This window comes from Lepidochelys kempii, chromosome 4, assembly GCF_965140285.1.
Source record: "Lepidochelys kempii isolate rLepKem1 chromosome 4, rLepKem1.hap1, whole genome shotgun sequence".
Taxonomy (NCBI): domain Eukaryota; kingdom Metazoa; phylum Chordata; order Testudines; family Cheloniidae; genus Lepidochelys; species Lepidochelys kempii.
The window spans coordinates 138213500-138231147 of record NC_136383.1 but is presented as its reverse complement, the minus strand read 5'-3'; the positions used below and the strand labels follow the sequence as shown (position 1 = coordinate 138231147).

General features: G+C 44.5%; 1 protein-coding gene across 3 annotated transcripts in view; it reads right to left on the bottom strand.

The window, feature by feature from the left end:
- Positions 1 to 250: 250 nt before the first annotated feature.
- Positions 251 to 17648, bottom strand: part of EXOC6B (exocyst complex component 6B) — a 450860-nt gene continuing 433462 nt past the window's right edge. For 2 of the 3 annotated variants that reach the window (XM_073343016.2, XM_073343018.2), the window contains 2 exons: positions 12510 to 12622; positions 251 to 6889 (listed from right to left, as the gene is read on the bottom strand). In XM_073343016.2, coding sequence (XP_073199117.1) covers positions 6763 to 6889; positions 12510 to 12622 — 240 coding nt within the window. In that variant the 3' untranslated portion in view covers positions 251 to 6762. Of the gene's footprint in view, positions 6890 to 10421; positions 10752 to 12509; positions 12623 to 17648 lie in introns of those variants that run through there. The other variant, XM_073343017.2, reaches the window with a different exon arrangement.

The following is a 17648-nucleotide window of genomic DNA, read 5'->3' as shown; positions in this document are numbered from 1 at the left end:
TGATCTCCTTACTGTCTCTCCCAGCAGCCTCCATACACAGTGAAGAGGAGAGAGAGAACGGAAGCCATCCCGTAGGTCAAAGTGAGCAATCGCCCATCATCCTGCTCCCAGTCCACCGGTTTTGGCCCCCGCCATGAAGCACTCTGTATGAAATTCACTCACAATTCATGCAGTCAATTGCCTTGTGATCAAAGTTAACAAACACACAGAATTCCAGCACACGTTTAACCAGATTTATATGATGTATTATTTAATAGAAGTTACAATAGGATAAATGTACAGTTGAAATCAACATGCTAATTTCTAATGCATTTTAATCTGTAAACCATGCAGTCCATTTTTAATCAGTAGCTCCACTAGTGAGTTTTTAGGAAAAAAAATGTTCCCTTTAAAGTTAAACCTAATTTACTAAGTATTCCCCTTATTGTGCAACGACTTGTGCAAAAAAAGTGGTTTTCACCACATTAGGTTATAAAATAAACCTCCCCTCCCATCCCCTGCCCATAAAGGCAATACAAGCAGCCAGTGGACACTGAGGGGTGCATGGCGGGGACGGGACAGGGAGGTAAAATCAGAGGGTCAAATGTAGTTAGAAAGCAATTCAGTGCAGATGTAAATCCCGATTAAGTAGAAGCACGACCTCACTGAGCGCAGAATGGTTGAGATAGAAAGGTCTGCAGGGCTGTCCCTCTAAATTCAGAGCAGTTGGAGGGCAGGCTCAGGGTCACATTGGTCTGAACCTCAGTTATGCCAAGGCCCCTTTACACCACTCTGGCAGCTTAAAGGAGCCTCATTGTAAATGAGAATCAGGCCCATGTGTCTAACAAGGGCAAAGGCAGGATCAAGTGGACATGTGGAACAGATGCATCGTTTCAGCTCCTTGTGATTAAACCCAGCTGGAACCAGGGTTTAAACCATGACTAGCTAACAGCATGCTGACCACAACCTCTCCCAACCGCAGTCACAATCAGCATTGTGTCAGCTAACTCGACTCTTCACAACCATGTTATAACCCAACATTTGGGCGTTAAGACCAGGCCTTGTTTGGGAGGGATCAGGTGAAAAAAAACAAACCAAGCAGCAACAGCAAGTGTCTTCTGCCGTTTACACCCCTATGCCACAGGTGTGGGGCAAACTCTGTGTGATCCCTTAGTCTAGGGTTCGTTGTGTGAGCACTTCACCCCCTATATACACAAATGCAGACATCCACAGAATCATCCCACTTAAAAAACAAAACCCATGAAAACGGCTCAGAGTTTGCAACATGGAGAGTCTTTCCCACCTTGAATTCATTAATTAGATGGTTCCCTTTGCCTCCCAAGATTTGGGAAAAAACGCAATTTACACCCCATCGCTGGAGGGGGAGGGGGGAGCCAAGGCATTTTGGTATCCCAAGGGCATGTAGAAACTGGTTCTGAAAGTGAGGGGGGAGTAAACTAAGCCTTGGAACATGTTCTTCTTTGATTAGGTGTATGTCTAATTGAACTGGCCCAGCCCATGGGTGGGACAAATGGAAAATGGTTGTTCTCCATTGCATAGTCTCCTTGCAAGTTCTAAAACTGGAACCAACTAGAAAAAGCCAGGCAGTGACTTAAGAGGAATTCCGAAGCTAGGAAAGAAACGATCTAGAGATACAGTAATGGCAAAGTGAAGATAAATGTGGCAGAATTGGTCGCTGCTTCAGAAAAAGAGTTGCCCCCAACCCCCTTTAATCAGCAGAGTTTTGGGAGGTGAAAGTAACTCCCATTGCCAATTCACCACTGCTTGCCCATTTTCCCTGCATTTAAGTCTGGTGCAGAGATAAATTATATTACACTCAGAATGGCTTTGCCTTGGGACTGGAAATCAAACTCTGATTTGTTGTTGACAACTCATTCCAACTGAACCATAAGAAAGGGAACAGAGAAGTCTTTGAAGGCCAAGGTTATTGATCCATGCTAGCAGATTTTGGATGGGGTACCAGGCCCTCCCACCCACACATCCATCCATACATGGAGTCTTTGGCAGTACTTGTAATGCCTCCATCTAAGAATCAGTTTTGAATGCAACTCAGTGTCCCACAAACAGTTTTAGAACTGGACAAAAAATGTCAAATCTAGCAGATCTGACATTTGTTAACGCAGTCATTTTCGTATCTGCATGGACAGCCTAGCTTTTAACAAATACAGAACAATGCAATGGACAGCTTTCCCACCAGAGAATAGAATTGTGGTCAGATTCAAAACAAAGTGCAAAACTGCTAAGAGCTTTTATGACTTGAACTCCAGCACTAGAGAATGAACACACACACACACACACACACACATACAACATACACCCCTCTCTACGCACTGGTACAATGTGTCTGTAAGTTAGTGCATTAAAGAAAATACAAAACCTATTCCCAACGCATAGGCTGTTAGAAGTGTGTCACCTAAGTTTACAAAGAAGATACCTGGGTACTTCTCAGGGAGCGGAACTGTCTTCAACTGGTACTTAGACATCTTTGCAGGGGGAAAAATAACCCCGTCTTCTCTAGCATGACTTAAAAAACCTAAGGGATGTTCATATATGTACGTGGGTACATTAATAGCAGCATTGTTTGATTTGGGGGGCACAGGTCTATCATTAGAGTGGTGGGTTCTGCTCCTGCCCCCGTCTTGTACATTTATAATAATCTTTCCTTCATAAGCACTACCATTCATATCAGAGGATACAAATAATTAGTAATAGAGTTAGAGGGGACTTTAAACGTCTTCCAAAGCTTTTTAAGCAATCTGTTTAAAAGATTAATTTTATTTTGAAGGGACGGACTGCATCTCTTGGAACAAAAAGTTAATTAGGAACAGAGCACCAAAATTCAATTTTTCATCCCCGTTAAGCGACTTGTGGTTAGGAGTTTGACCTCCTGAAATCAGAGACTCTCTGAATCTCCAACTTGGCAGGGGCTGCTTTCCCAACAGAAAATCCTCAACGCCAGAGCCAGTTCCCATGATCCTGGTCCAGGCGTTTTCCATGGCCTCTCCAAGTAGCATTCATTTCCTAGCTTTTTCAACTCTGTACAGGCCATTGTACTCCTCTTTAAATTAAGTTTGGTGGAGACAGGACAGAGAGCCCAGCTTCAGGTCACGGAAGGTTTGGTGCTGGCTGGGGTCACAGCTGAAAGGTTTGGCTCAGGGATTCTGTTTACCTTGTTTTTTATATTAATTAGGCACCAAGTGGAACCTCTCACAGTTGAAAATGGAGCCTACACCTTGGAATAACTCTGAATTTTAAAGCATGAAGCATTAATCTAACAGCTGGCGGCTTTTCTCTGCTAACACCTACTTCAGCATAACCCCTCCCCTAGTTATCAGCCTGAGCTACACATTCAGGGGCGCGTTTCCCACTCCCCCCACCCCATCATTCAACAAGGAGTGGAGAAAAAATCACCACCACCAGCAAAACCTACACCCGGCCCAGCAGCAAAGTCAGTGGCTGACAAATGCGATTAAAAATTGTGTTTGACAGTCTCTCCTCTTCCTAATAAGAAACTGGAAATGCCAGAGCGCCTTATTTGTCATGCCTGCTGATGCTCATTTATACTGTTGCCAGCAGCTGCAGCAGTACGATTCCAAAAGATTTTAAAGTGCTCGTTACTATTTATGGCCCTTAAGTGCCTTGTGGACTCCAATTTCTCCTATTTTTTCAGCATGGGGCTGCCATGGGTTTTTGATGTTAAAAAAAACCCTCTATATTTATTTTAATGCAGGAAGTTTCTCTTGCATCGGATGCATATTTGATGCTCAGTATGTCGCGACCTGTCCCCACCTCCTGCATCCGAGAAGTATCCCTCTTCATGGCCCTGCAGAATGTGACAGCACCGTAGAAGGGGAAAACCTGCCTTTTCCATTTGTGGGAGGAGTAAATCACATCTTTGTCCCTTTGTGTTTGATTCTGATGGGACAGAGCTTTGCAAGAGTACTGGGAACTGTGACTGGTGATGCGTCTGGTGACACTTCCTGTGTTTGCTAAGAAACCAGGCCTTCTGGCCCTTACACTAGATTTTCAGAGCAGCTCTGCTGTTTCCCTTTTTCAGTTGCTAAGACTAGTTTTCACTGCAGATCGTTTTGTCCCAGAAGCTTCTGAATTCTCCCCTTGCACTGAGCAGCACCCTGGAACCAGAGATGCTGCAGATTCTCCCCTGGAGACAGCACTGTCTATCTAGCTGCTGCAACCAGTGACTCACAAGACTTTGCAGGTGGGGTGGGTTCAGGGCAGTCAGACTCCCAGCTGTTTTCATCAAGTCAGGTGAACCCAGGAGCTTGCCACCGCAGAGGAGTCTGCATGCAACACGGGAGAAGCTGGGTTTGCCGGCACCACCTTTACAATCTCGTTGGGCACAGTACAAGTTTCTACATCGAAATGTAAAGGAATGGGGCAGAACACGGAACTCCTTGCTGGCAGTTTGGAGCATGGCCAGATGTAGCATTTTAGAGCTAGTGTAGGGTCTGAACGGGGAACCAGTCCAGTTCACATCTGTGCCCCCCATGCTGAGGAAAACGTTTGCTTGCAGAGCAGTTCTTTGGCTTGCAGATCCCTCCAGCTAGCTGCTGCAGGTCCCTTTCCACCCATGCCAATTTCCAACTCACCCACGTCGCTTTCACCATCCTTCAGAACCTGTGCTTTGGAAGCGTTTTTAAGCTATATTCAAAAAGGAAATACAAGGGAAATGCCAATATACAGCCCTCCCAAGTATAAAAAAGTCCCCGCATACTTATCCCATCACTTGGATGTAGCCAGTAGTAGAAGTTCGCTGCTAACAAACGTGGCTATTGACATTCAGGTGTAAGTAACACGTACCCTTATAAAAAACGCATTGCTGAGGAACACTGGAAAAAATCGTCATTAGGAAAGACAAATACAAAATAACCTCCTTGTCCACCCTGTGCTTAAATACGTGTTGGACAGCGGCACCAGCACTGCAGCCAGGGAACGCAGAGTCAACACGCCTGGTCGAAAGGAAGAGGGACTGAACGCGGCCCGGAGAGCCAGCCATCACCTTGCATATTACAGACAATTTGCATTGTGCAGCGTATTTAAACAAGTTCCGTCACCCGCACGATACGAAGCCTTGAGGGAGAAAGGGGTAAAAACTAAATCTCTCCCCGAAGGTTAGAAAAGGTGCATTGGCTTCTTCAAAAAATAACTGTGGTGTGAATAAAAACAACCCAACTCATTTAAACCGATGTAAAAAACCCCCTGTACTTATGTGGTTATGTATACATTAAAGATCTTAATGGCTCCCCGTAATGCTATTACAGTTTTAGGCAAATATGGAGCTTGGCATGCCTGCTCCTACAGAAAAAGGACTCTCTAACACTCGAATATTTTTGTATCTGGATTTGGTATTAAAGACGGACCCACTAGATGTCTCCCCCACCCCCCCAGAGTAGTTACAGTCTAGTAGCTAAATACAAGGTAAGGGCAGAAGTCTCCTCTATCAGGCAGAGTGAATTTCCCTGCCAGCATACATTCTGTACTTAAGCACTCCAGTTGGCTTCAATGGGAGCCTTATGCAGAGGAGGAGGGAGGAATATGGAACAGATACTTGCTACAGACAAGAGAGGAGAATTTTGCCCTTAGGCACTTTTTACCAAGTGGATATTTGGGCTAGAATACTCAGTGGAGTGCTCTTAGAGTCCCATGCGACTCGGGAGTGCCCAGGAGTCTGTTCAGAGTTATGCTAGTAACAGCAGGGCCCTGCGCACTGCAAAACTCAGGTTGTGGGGAGCACTGAGCAAACAAAGTGGAGTCACTGGGATGTCCCTCCAAACATTCAGGAAGGGGGAAGACAGGGGACAGCATCCAACGGAGTTGCAGAGAAAGGCAAAATTGTGGCATGATGTCCTCACGTTGTTTGCAGAGCGCTGATTTTCTTCCCTGCAACGTTAGCATCGCAGGACTACGCTGAATCACAACAAAGCAACATCCCACGGTAAACTTGGCACCACAAGGTCAGGACGGTGGAGCAGAATTATTTTGTGGCTCTCTCCAACCCCATTTGATGACAATGTAGCTCTCAAGCTCTTCCAGGTAGTGTCTTTGCAAAAGGCAACAGCAGCTCCTAACGAGTTATTCCAGATTACAGTGTCCAGCCCTGCTCAGCAGGTCCAATTACAGACCTGATGGATCTATTTAGTGTACTTCTCCTGCCAGGAGTCTGCAAACTACAGATGAAGTTAGCATGCACATCAACAAAGCAAAGTGAATGGTTTTGCATTTGTTTGCCCTCCCTTCCTAAACACACTCATCTGCAGTACGAGCTCTCAAGCAGCTCTCTCTCCATTTGCAAAGGTGCAGCCGAGCTACGGGCCTGGAAGAAAAGCATTGGAGCCACAATGCTCCCTACACTTTTTTTCTGCACTTGAATAACTTAAGAAAAGAAAAGTCAAATGGATTCTCTGAATTTGGTTACGAAAATCATCTGGGCATGAACTTTTATCTCAAGTTTCAGCCTTTACGGTCAAGTTATAAACCCCTGAAAATAGGAGTTTATAGTGGGAACCCACAACCCCACCCTTCGCTGCAGCAGTGCACACCATGCTGCGATACCATCCTTTGATTATTCACCTAGCAACACTTTTTTGTAAGGGTTGGTTCCATGAATACTATACACGTGAATAAAAAAATACACATATTCTCTTTAAACAGGAATCCCAAATTCAGGTGCAGGGAGGCTGCAGTGCAGAGATTAGCACTGCCCTGAAATCCCAATATCCCATCCCAAACAGCTGACTACCCTCACAAATGGTGGCTGTTGATCAGACTTCGGAGCTGTTTAGCCACAGTGTCTATCAGCTTCTGCTTGTCCCTCTCATTCTTCCGGAACTGCGCAAAGACGTTGTTCTTACGGCTGGTATCTTTCATCCTGTGCAGAGTGGAAACAACCAGTCAGGTTACTTCATCTCCTACATCACTGCTAGGTACCCTATTTAAGAAAAACTCCTACAGAACAGCAAGCCTGCCTTTCCCTTGGCTTTCAAGGACAGTTCTGTTCATACAGTAGTTTAATATCTGACACATCCACAGTAAGGTGACATTTTTGCACTGCCAGAGGGATAGTAGATGCTCTAGAAGGTCTTTCCAATCTCTCGCTTCTACGATCTGGGTGCAAACAAGGACGTACAAAGCCAGCGCCGAATATCATGCTCAGGCATTCCATTGTACAAAAACGTCTACAGATTTGTTCTTGAAACTGTGCAGTCACAAAAAAGGGCCAGTCTCATGGCAGAATGTTTATTTATGTGGTACCTTAATGCCAAAGCACCATGTAGGTTCATGTTCATCTAGTTCCCTTTCCCTTGCTTAGATCTATTTTGCTGTGTCCATGTAAACTCTTATTAAGTGATAAATGACAATATTGCAATGCTATGGTTCAGGTTTCAACTGCGCAAGAGTCGGGAAATTCAGAAATCTGGAATTATGCATAAGGCGTTAACTTTTACAACTTAAAATATACATCACACGTGGCTGAGTTTCACAGCTTCTGTGAGGCCCCCAAGTTCCTGACTCATGAATTTAAAAGATTATGCAATTTTACACAGACGTTGAGTTTCTGCATTGGTTTCCCTGATCTAGGAATATGTTCTTGATGCCTGCATTTTTATTAAAAGTCTAAATATGAAAATAAATCACTTTTATTTGTCTCAGCATCTTCCCTGAGATGCTGGGATCTCCAACTACGCCAAAGACAGGAGGAGATGATAATTGTGGGTCAGAAAGTGAAACAGATGCAGCTCCATTTCTTCCAACATGCGGAGGTCCAGATTCATGCATGCTTGTATATGCACAAGTAGGGGGCACTGTGCCTGGCTACATGGTTAAAGCGCTAGCTATGCATAGTCTCTATGCACATGGGCAGAGCGTACAACATTGGAGGCCAGTGACAGCTAAAGTAGGCATGTAAGGTTGACAAAAAGTGGCACTCCAAGCCCATTTACAAAGCAGCTGGAGATGGCAATGTTCTGGATTCAAAGCAGATAAGGGTACTCTGTATGTCAAGCTGGAGGTGTAATTTCCAGCATGAGGAGACATACTTGTGCTAGATCAGACTGAGTTACTATGCTAAAAATAGAAGTGTAACTGCTCCGCGTACAATCCCATCCAAGGCTCTAGGTACATATGCAGGGGACTAGACATCCTAACGAACATCCAGCCTGGCGGCCTCAAAAAGCCACCACTGTTTTATACCACCATTAAAAAAATTTTTTTTTGCAATCAGGCATGTCAGAGGTAATTGTCCTTGGGCAAGGCACACACATTTTCAGACTTGGATACCTAAAATTAGGCAAAAAAGCAATCTGATTTTCAGAGGTGCTAAGCTCCTATTTAGCTGTCTAAATATGGATTGAGGTGTCTAGCTTTGAGCACCCAAATGGGGAAACAGTGATAATTAGTCCCTGGAAAATTTGCAATTATCCAAATTAGAGGCTTTTGAGTCATCCAATCAAGAAACAACAGAAACCCCTCTTGAAACACCTCTGACAGATAAAAAATCCACTATGTTTTCATGTTCCAATCTCAGGAAAAAAGTGGAATCTGAAACATTCAAAAAACCACAAACCTTGGAACTATTAACAAGGACAACAATAACCTTTCTCCCAAGGGATAATCATTTGTTAATGTTATAAATGCCTGAAGACAGGAACTTACAGTGGTAGTGCTTTTTAAACTACTGTATATAGCTTGTGACGATTTTACTCAGCAAAACAAATGCTTTAGTGCACATCTTAAACGAAAGAGTGTGATTGCCGGAAGCACCATGACATTAATCAGGGAGTGTGTACATGATGGGAGATGTTAGTGTTGCTAACTGCTACAGGACACAATATTTTTAATGCTACAGATTTCATGTTTCATGCTTTGAAGTGTTATTTAAAATAATAATTAGCACTTATATTAGCACCATGCATCTTCAAAGTGTCCAAGGGGGCTCTGAGTGATTGCAAACAGACAGCTTGCATGGCTCCAATTGCTAGATCAGGCCCACAATGAGTAAAATCGATAAAACTATTGTGTCCACTGACATTGTCAACATGCTGATTATTGTGACAAAGACAGATAAACTTGAGCTCTTACATTTGGGGCTGGATCCAAAGTTCTTGAAAAGCTGGATGTTAACAGATGGAATTATTTCCCCAAAGATTTAAGTAAACTACGGAAACTGAAGGTGTGTGAAAGCCTTGTATAGTCCATGACTGGGACCGCATAGAATAACGACAATGCATTGTTCTAAACTATGGCAGAATGCAGCCTCTGGAAGAATATTACTTGAGTTTACTAGCTGACACGGAGTATAAAGAGGTATGCCATAGAAAGAAAACATGCACTTTTTGGAGATGGCTGAGTTTTTATATTTGATTACTGTTTGATATGATAACACAGGTTTTAATCCTGCCATCGGTACTGGGCCGACAGACTCTTGAGCCTGTGCAGATTCCGACTGATGTCAACTGTAGGATTGGAGTCTTAGATGTCTGGTGTATAATGTAATTAACTCCGATTCCAGCAGCTGTGTAATAGTATACTGGGACCTTTGGATGACGTGCATCTATTGCTGATGCAATACGATGCTATTTTGCTTTGCCATGGCAATCGTTACCTAAAAAAGTGACAAAGCAGCATTGTAATGATTTTTTTTAAAAACATCTGTGCATTCCTTTGGCAGTTTTATCTGTATTCAAAACATTGTGGGCAGCAAAGCTTATTTAAACTGGGAGCCTGTACTACCACTTGTATGTGGCTGGATTTCTTTCCTCTGGACATAGATTTGAATCCATAAACTGAAGCACATGGGCTTGTGTAAACTACGTGATTCATATTAACCCATGCATACAAAGTAATTTCACCTCTATCTGGCTAGAGGAATCTAATGACCCTCTTTTTTTAAAACCCTTTCCACACATTCCTAAGGGCCAAATTTTGTATTTAAAATGTGCATTCTAGAGTCCCAATCATGTCTGAGGGTTCACACCAGCACTGAGGGCAAAGTTTGATCATAACTATGTGTTTTCACTCAGTCCCATGTGGTTAGCCATCAGTGTTCTGGTGAAATTGCTGAATTCATGGGTCAAGTCCATTTCAACTTCAGGCTGTGGAAAATTCCTGATTCTGTAGTAGATGGAAAGCAAAAGCACGCATAGAGAATTTTGGTTGAGGGTTGTACTCTATCATTCCAAAAAAGCAATCTTTTTTTTGAGTGACCAAACAGTGCTTCTGGAATCGTAAGCTCTTTGGAGTAAGGACTGTCCCTTTTATGATGTGTCTGCACAGCACTGAGCACAATGGGGCCTCTAGGCACGACCACAAGAGAGTTAACAACAAAAATAAAGGAAAGTTAAACTTTGTCCCCATCCCAGCCAACACCACCTCAGATTGAGTCAACTTTTGTTGAAATTAATCCATAAAAAAGCGACACAGTAAAAGCTTCTCTTTTAGTTGTTATTTAGTGCATTTGAGACGATAGTGTTACCGGGGGGAACGGTTTCAAATAGAGCTTGCATTTAGATCGTTTAGTGCTCCACTTAAATCAAACAATAAAGGATTCATTGCAAGGTGAACGTAAAAGCCCAAACGAGCAGCATACTTACACTCGTGATATCCTACGAAAGAGGTGAGATTAGGAAAAGAGATAATCATGAAAATAAGTTAAAAAATTAACCACCAGATCAGACTGTCCTGTTGGCAAAGCTAGGTCCGTACAGGTATGGCTGGAATTCTGGTCTCGATGTCTGGGGGAGGAGAGGAAATGTACACGCGTAAAGTCAATGACTGGAGTTCAGTGTGAAACTCCTCACGAGTCATTGAGACAGCATACGCTTTAGAAGCCAATGGGACTGGTGATGCGAGATGGAGTCAGCGCTACGTTATACACAGAATCCACAAGGGGCCTAGAGTCTGACGGGGGGTGTAAATGAGGCTGTGGAACCAAGCATGTGAATGTCAGCATGAACCTTACAATCACTTAGCTGAGGTATGTGCCAAGCTGTTTGATGCACAGGGGTGTGGTCTGGCAAATCAACTGGACATGTGAAACTCACTTTGACTCGATCAAAATGAGGCAAGTCTCGTGACGCTGGCAGGTGGAATTATTTGTTGTGGCTTTTTGAAAGAAATACTCGTTACACAGGACTGATGTTCACGGGTGATATGGAGACATGGGTGAAGTGTGTTGTAAGTGCCAAGCGTAAGGAGATCTCCTCCCTCCCCTCCCAAGGGTTTCCAGCTAAGCAGACTAATTCCTGACTAACCAGGGAGTGGATTCCTCACTTTCCATCAATTTCAGTCACTTAATTTATGTGCACCTTGCAGCTCCCACTTGCCTAGCACTTTGCCTGGGGTGAGCTACATCCCGCTAAAGCACAGCTGTTGCCAGAGTGTGAACCAAGCCTTTTATGCAGATGGTTATTACCATGCCCTGAATAACATTCAGCACCTATGTACAGTGCTGTACACTTGACAAGTTTCAATTAACCCCCGTTCTACAGATACACGGCCACATTATAATTCTGTGCGGAATTTGCTACTCCCACCCATATGATGTCAGGGTACATATTTTTTTGAGGATTGCTGGTAAGCAGTTGAAGGGCCGTGCGAAGCAAGATGCAAAAAGAATACAGCCTTCAAATACGTTGGGGGTATTATGCTCTAATAAATTGGTTAGTCTCTAAGGTGCCACAAGTATTCCTTTTCTTTTTGTGAATACAGACTAACACGGCTGTTACTCTGAAAAAAATAACACAGGCATCTAAGGTGGAGGTGAACCCTAACATTGGTAACCAGCAATTTTCAACACTTAGACTGGGATTTTCAAAGGTGCCTAAGGGAGGTAGGGGTGGCTAGCATTACTGGCCCTAGCCACCTGGAGCTGCCTACAGCTGAGGAAGGAGGGAAGCAAAGGGTGCTCTCTCTCCAGGCTGCCCCAGATCTTCAGAAGGATCATGTCTTTTAAAGACTAACCTCAAGGCACAGCCACTTGGGAGCTCTTAGCATCCCTAGTGTGAAACTGTCTAGTCTTCCCTACAGGGTCGTTGCAGCCCATTAACAACACATCATTGCATGCAAAGCTGTGAAAACCTAAAAGGTATCAATTTATAAGACTTCTTTTGGTGGCCACATCACACACACACATATACAGGGGAAGCTACGTATACTATGAGGAAACTGCTCAAAGTAAAGCAGAATGTGTGTCCCAATTTAAAAATATATCGGTATAAAACCTATATAGAATAGAAATTGCTTGAAGGCATGGTGATACGTAGAATGCAGCTCCAGTTAGTGTGAAATAGAGGGACTAGCTGCCAGAGGGACTCTTCCACTGCACACACCAGGGTGCAAGATTGACCCTTTGAACGTAGGCATATCTGCTAGCAAGCAATTTTCCGCTTACCTGAGATCACCAGAGAGTAGTCAGTGTGAATAATGAAATGCATTGTTAAAGCAAGTACAACAGTTGAAACCATCAAAAGAATGTCTTGAGCCATACTCACTTTTCCAACAGGATAAGGGCTGTCGTTGGGTTCACACGAAGATATCTGCATGTGGGTTGCCCATAGTCAGCCAAATACGTCGACCAGTCCCACTGGATGAACAGATCTAGAAGCTGCAACAAACAAACAAACCCATCATGTGATGAATACATTTTTTTTAAAAGATCAGAGGCTCCAACTAAAAGCTACCAAGGGATCAGGCTAGCAGGATCTCTTGGAGAAGAATTTTAAAAATGCTTTACAAACCTGAGTTAATTTAGTTTCACAGCACCCCTAGCAAGCTTGGTAAACACTACCTCCATTTTACAGAGGGGAAACTGAGGCTCGCAGCGGTTACCTGACTTGCTCAGATTCACAAAGCAAGTCAGTGCCAGAGCCAGGAATAGAAACCCGGTGTCCTGTTACCATAATCACAAGACCATCTATATACAGATGTTAAAGTCATATTAAGTTCCTCCCTTCTTCAACTACATTACCTGATACTTCATTTGAACTGTGCCAAGGAAGATATTTCCAGTCACACACATTACAGAGGAGACCTAGGTGAATAACTGGTTTTTCAGTTCATCCAGGAAACCGAAAAAAATCAGGGAAAATATTTGGTTCTGAAAATGTTTGGAATTTGTCTGCAAATTGGTAGGCCCAGCAAACCATGCTGTGTGTGTCCGTCCGTCCGTCTGTCATAACCTTTAGCTCAGTGATTAGGGCATTCACCTGCAATGAGAGTCTCAGGTTTGAATCCTCACTCTGGATCAGGCACCGGAACTCAGCTCTCCCAATTCCCAGGTGAGTGCTCCAACCTGCAGATTATTCTGCGGTGCACTGTTCTCTCTCTCTCTCTCTCTCAGTGGGTCAGAGAAAGAGATAGAATGGCTCTATAGCCTAAGAACATAAGACCAGCCATACTGGGTCAGACCAAAGGTCCATCCAGCCCAGTGGGCTATTAAAGCCCTCATCTGCAAGGTAGAAGATGATATGGGTTCAAATCTTCGCTCCCGGATACAGAGGAGGAATTAGAATCCACCTCTCCTAGTGCCCAGCTGAGTGCCTTAATCACCAGGCTGTAGAGAGACAAGGTGGAAGAAGTAGTATTTTTTTACTGGACCAACTTCTGTTGGAGAAAGAGACGGCTCTCAAGCTCACACAGAGCTGCTCTTCAGGCTAGAGAGGCATTTTCACTCTCCTCTCTCTTTGGCCCAGTGAACATTTAAGTATTTATACAAAGTGGAACAGCGTCAATAGGAAAACTGAATCCCCTGGGTTTCCCACATCCCAGGCAAGTGCCCCAATCAGTGGACTGAAAGTTATCAAGGGGACATATAGGCATGCACACACCCAGTTTGCTAACTCTCAAAAAAACCACCTCACCCCAGCCGAAACCACTGGGTCAAGTTTGCGAATAGTTTCAGTTCCACCAAAACTGCATTTTTCAGTGAATACACGATTTGTCCAAAAAATGTCGCCCAGAGTGCTGGAAGTGTTCCAAGAGCTTTACAAAGGTCTCCACTACTGTGGAGTGGAGGGGAGGTAGGTGCCCAAAAGTTCAGACATTATCAAAGCATAACGTGTCTACAAAACTGGACTGGTTTGCGCAGGTGCTTTCCAGCCGTTCCGTTTCTGGGTGGAATGTCCTGGCAGTTCCAACTGGAGGCCGGAAGGGAAGACAGATGGTTTCACAGATGTCTGAGAATCTTGGTTCTGAAGCACTGGACAAAGGTGCAGAGTAGTACATTCTTATCTGAACCATTTCACAAAGTCATAAAATCAACACATGCATGTGCTATGCACATACTTGCACTGTGCCGGGTGTTCCCCCTAAACCCTGATGGCTGCCCACTGTCAACAAAGACCCTGCTAACCTTGATCCTGGGTGAGGAAATAATCATGCTAATAGAATAGTTTTCTCAAGAGCCTCTTTCAAACCTGGGATTCAAAGGAACACGTTCAAACTCTCCTCCCTGAACTCCAAAGATCAGTGACTAATCAAAGACATCTGGGATCTTTCACCCTCCCACCTCGCAGACGTATGCTGCATTGTTTAAATATTTGACATTCAAGTTCACCTACTTGACATTCAGTTCCACATCTTTCGTGGACATAATTTGATTGTCTTTTGCAGTCATACTTGACAACACTGTTTATCCTCTATGAATGTCAAGGCTTCTGGATGGCGTCTGGCTCCCGCCTCAGACACAAAGATGCTTAAGCTTCTCTTCCCCATGCTGCACTTTTAAACTTTGAGATATTGGCTGCAGTGAGGGTGTTAATTAAGCAGAACTATGATCAGACGTGCCTTTTACACCCTAACTTCAATCAAAATGACAATCAGAACGACACTGCATCCAACAATATGCTTAATGCACATTCTGCATCAGAAGGCCACATAAGACAAGCCGGCTGGAGAAACAGAAAAAAAGTGCTTTTTTCAAATGAATTTGGTATAATGAATTTAAAATATAGAATAAAAATTCATTTTGGATAAGTAGCTGCATTTCAGCGATCCTTCATGACTGACATTTCATGCCACACTTTGGGATCCTGAGAGACAAAAACATTTGTGCTGTATATGTGTAAAGGATTTTATTAAATTAACTGCTCTGACGAATGGAACTGTATATCGGGGGAAACCATGTTCCAGCAGTGGAAATTTACTCAAGATTTCTAAGACCAACCCCTACTTTCCCTTGCGCTGTCTTATTTCACAGGACACTGAATTATCCTACTGCAGTGATTCTCCAACTTTTTTCATATTAGGACCCTCTTTTCCATATGGGGAGCCTTCCTTTCATTTAGCTGAGACCCAGAAAGGACATTTCACCATATGGAAAGAGCAGGGAGCTCACGACCCCCAGGTTGAGAACCCTTCTCCTAGAGAAAGGCATTACCATTGTCCTACTCATATGAAAGTTAAGGTGCTGGTTAAACAGGAAAATTATGGATGCTTAATTTCTTGCCCCCCCCTTCTAGCTTTTATCCCGACTCTTTTTTTGGGGGGGTAGGAGGGCGGGGGGGAAGGAGAGATTGCAAACTTCCCCACTCGCTTCCCCTGGTCTCAACACCCCTATAGCCATGGCAGATCCCATGAGAAGAACAGCCCAGCTACTTTATCTAGCAGTTACCGTCATGAAGTAAATCAGGACCATAGAGAGCCCATTGTGCCTGTGTCTCCATGGTTTTCCTCCGGGCTCTAGTGCTGTTTAACAACACAGCCCACCACACAAAAAAGGGGATTTGGCTCCATGAGGACCTCAAGGTACAAAACAAAAATGTGCAACAAGATTCTTTTTGACTATGTAGGTCACAGCAAAGAAAACAGACTGTGGGGAACAATCCCGCGCTGGCGGGGGGAGGAATGGATTAGACGGGAGCTTATAGGTCTTTTCCATCTCTCAATTCTATGCGCCATTATACAGTAGGTCAGTGTTAACGGCAAACTGAAGTTCAACATCAACTGCAGGAGTTTTTTCCAAACAGAAATATTCAAAAGCCTTAAAGAGATAAATCCTTAAATATGATTTCATGTTCTCGTTTCACACACTTGCAGAATAATGGGGTCAGAACCTTCCCTTCAGATTCGTTAGTCTGCCAGGAAATCATACATATACTGGACCATAATATCTACTGACAGCTCCGGACTCAGCGACATAGGAGCGCACTAGATTGCCAGGGCGCACGCAGACACAAAACAGCACAGCTTTGCTTCCATACAAATTGGTGTCTCCAGACCCTCCACCCAGCCAGGCAGTGACATGCATGGAGTTGAAATAAAATCCCAAAGCGGAGGGAGAGAAAAACAGAGAGGCACAGACGAGGCTTTCAAAGGAGATTTGAAGAAAGCTGGAGAGTGATGAGGCGGAAGGATACAGGGAGCTCTTCCAAATGACAAGTTCTGCAGTGCGACAGCGCTCAGGCAAGAGGGTGTGAATGGAAAGAGACCGACACACAGATCCCGACCTTGGTGACACTGATGTAAATCGAAAGTAACTCTGCTGAAGACACCAGAACAGAACAGTACCTGGCCCGAGGTGCGTATGGTACGCTACGGCAAGCGCATGGACAGGTGTTAAAATCAAGGAGGATAGTTTTCTTCTGGACACTGTAAAGCTGGGCAGACAGTGGAACTGTCTGAGGGTGGAGATGATACGAGTGTGAGCAGCAGTAGTATTCCGCACACACTGGACTTGGGAGAGCTTGCGCTTGGCTAGATGCTCAGAAAAGGGAGTTTCATCAGCACAGTGTGTTCTTTTAAACAGCACATTGGTTTGGAGACTCATTTTTAAATGTAGGGGAAGCAAGGAGGGGGAAAGGAGTTGAACAGAAGTTGAAAAGGCAGAGTTGGGCTTCCAAGTTGTGGCTGGTTGAAGCTGGAGCCTCCTGAAGGGAACACGTATTTAGTCTGCAAAGGAACATGTCTGGAACACGTAGTTAGTCTTCATCTTTTTCCAAGATGAAGTGCAGTATCTGCTTTCCCAGTGTCTTCCCGTGCCTGGGACCTGGATGAGGGCTGGTTGGCAAAGACCCAACCCTGGCAAGACAGAGGTGATGATGGCTAGCTAGAGGAAACGTCCTGAGGAGACAGGCGTGATACCTGCCCCTTGCTTTTTATTAAGGTGTGTGTGGATGGGTGCCATCTCAGAGTGCCCCCTGGTGGCCTGGGATGGCCCTGCAGGTACTTCCTCAGTTCCCCCTTGCGTTCTTTGCAATAACTGACTCTAAGACTGGAATCCTTCTCATAAGATTTCGCCTTTTGGGATCTTATTCATTCAGTCTGTTACTGACTACAGACCCGTTGGCCCCATAGTTCCAGCCCTTTGCCCCACTGGTTCAGGAGGCCAGCAGCCCTCCTTCTTGGGGGGTTTGTATGATAATCCAAGCAAAATCCCACTCCCTGCCACACAGCTCCTTCCTGGGGCCTGGCAGCTTTCAGCCCTTCCCAAGCTCTGTTCAGTCTCTCCTCCCTGGGCTCCCCGGCACTACTCCCTGCTCTCCAGTGAGCAGCAATGCTCAGGGCTTGCTTCCTTCTCTGGCATCTTTTGGCATCTTCCTTCATCTGGCATCATCTCTTCCTTATTTACCCGAGAGGCCTTACTGGGTCCCAGAGCGGGAGGCAGGCTAACCATGTCACAAGTGGGGCTCAGA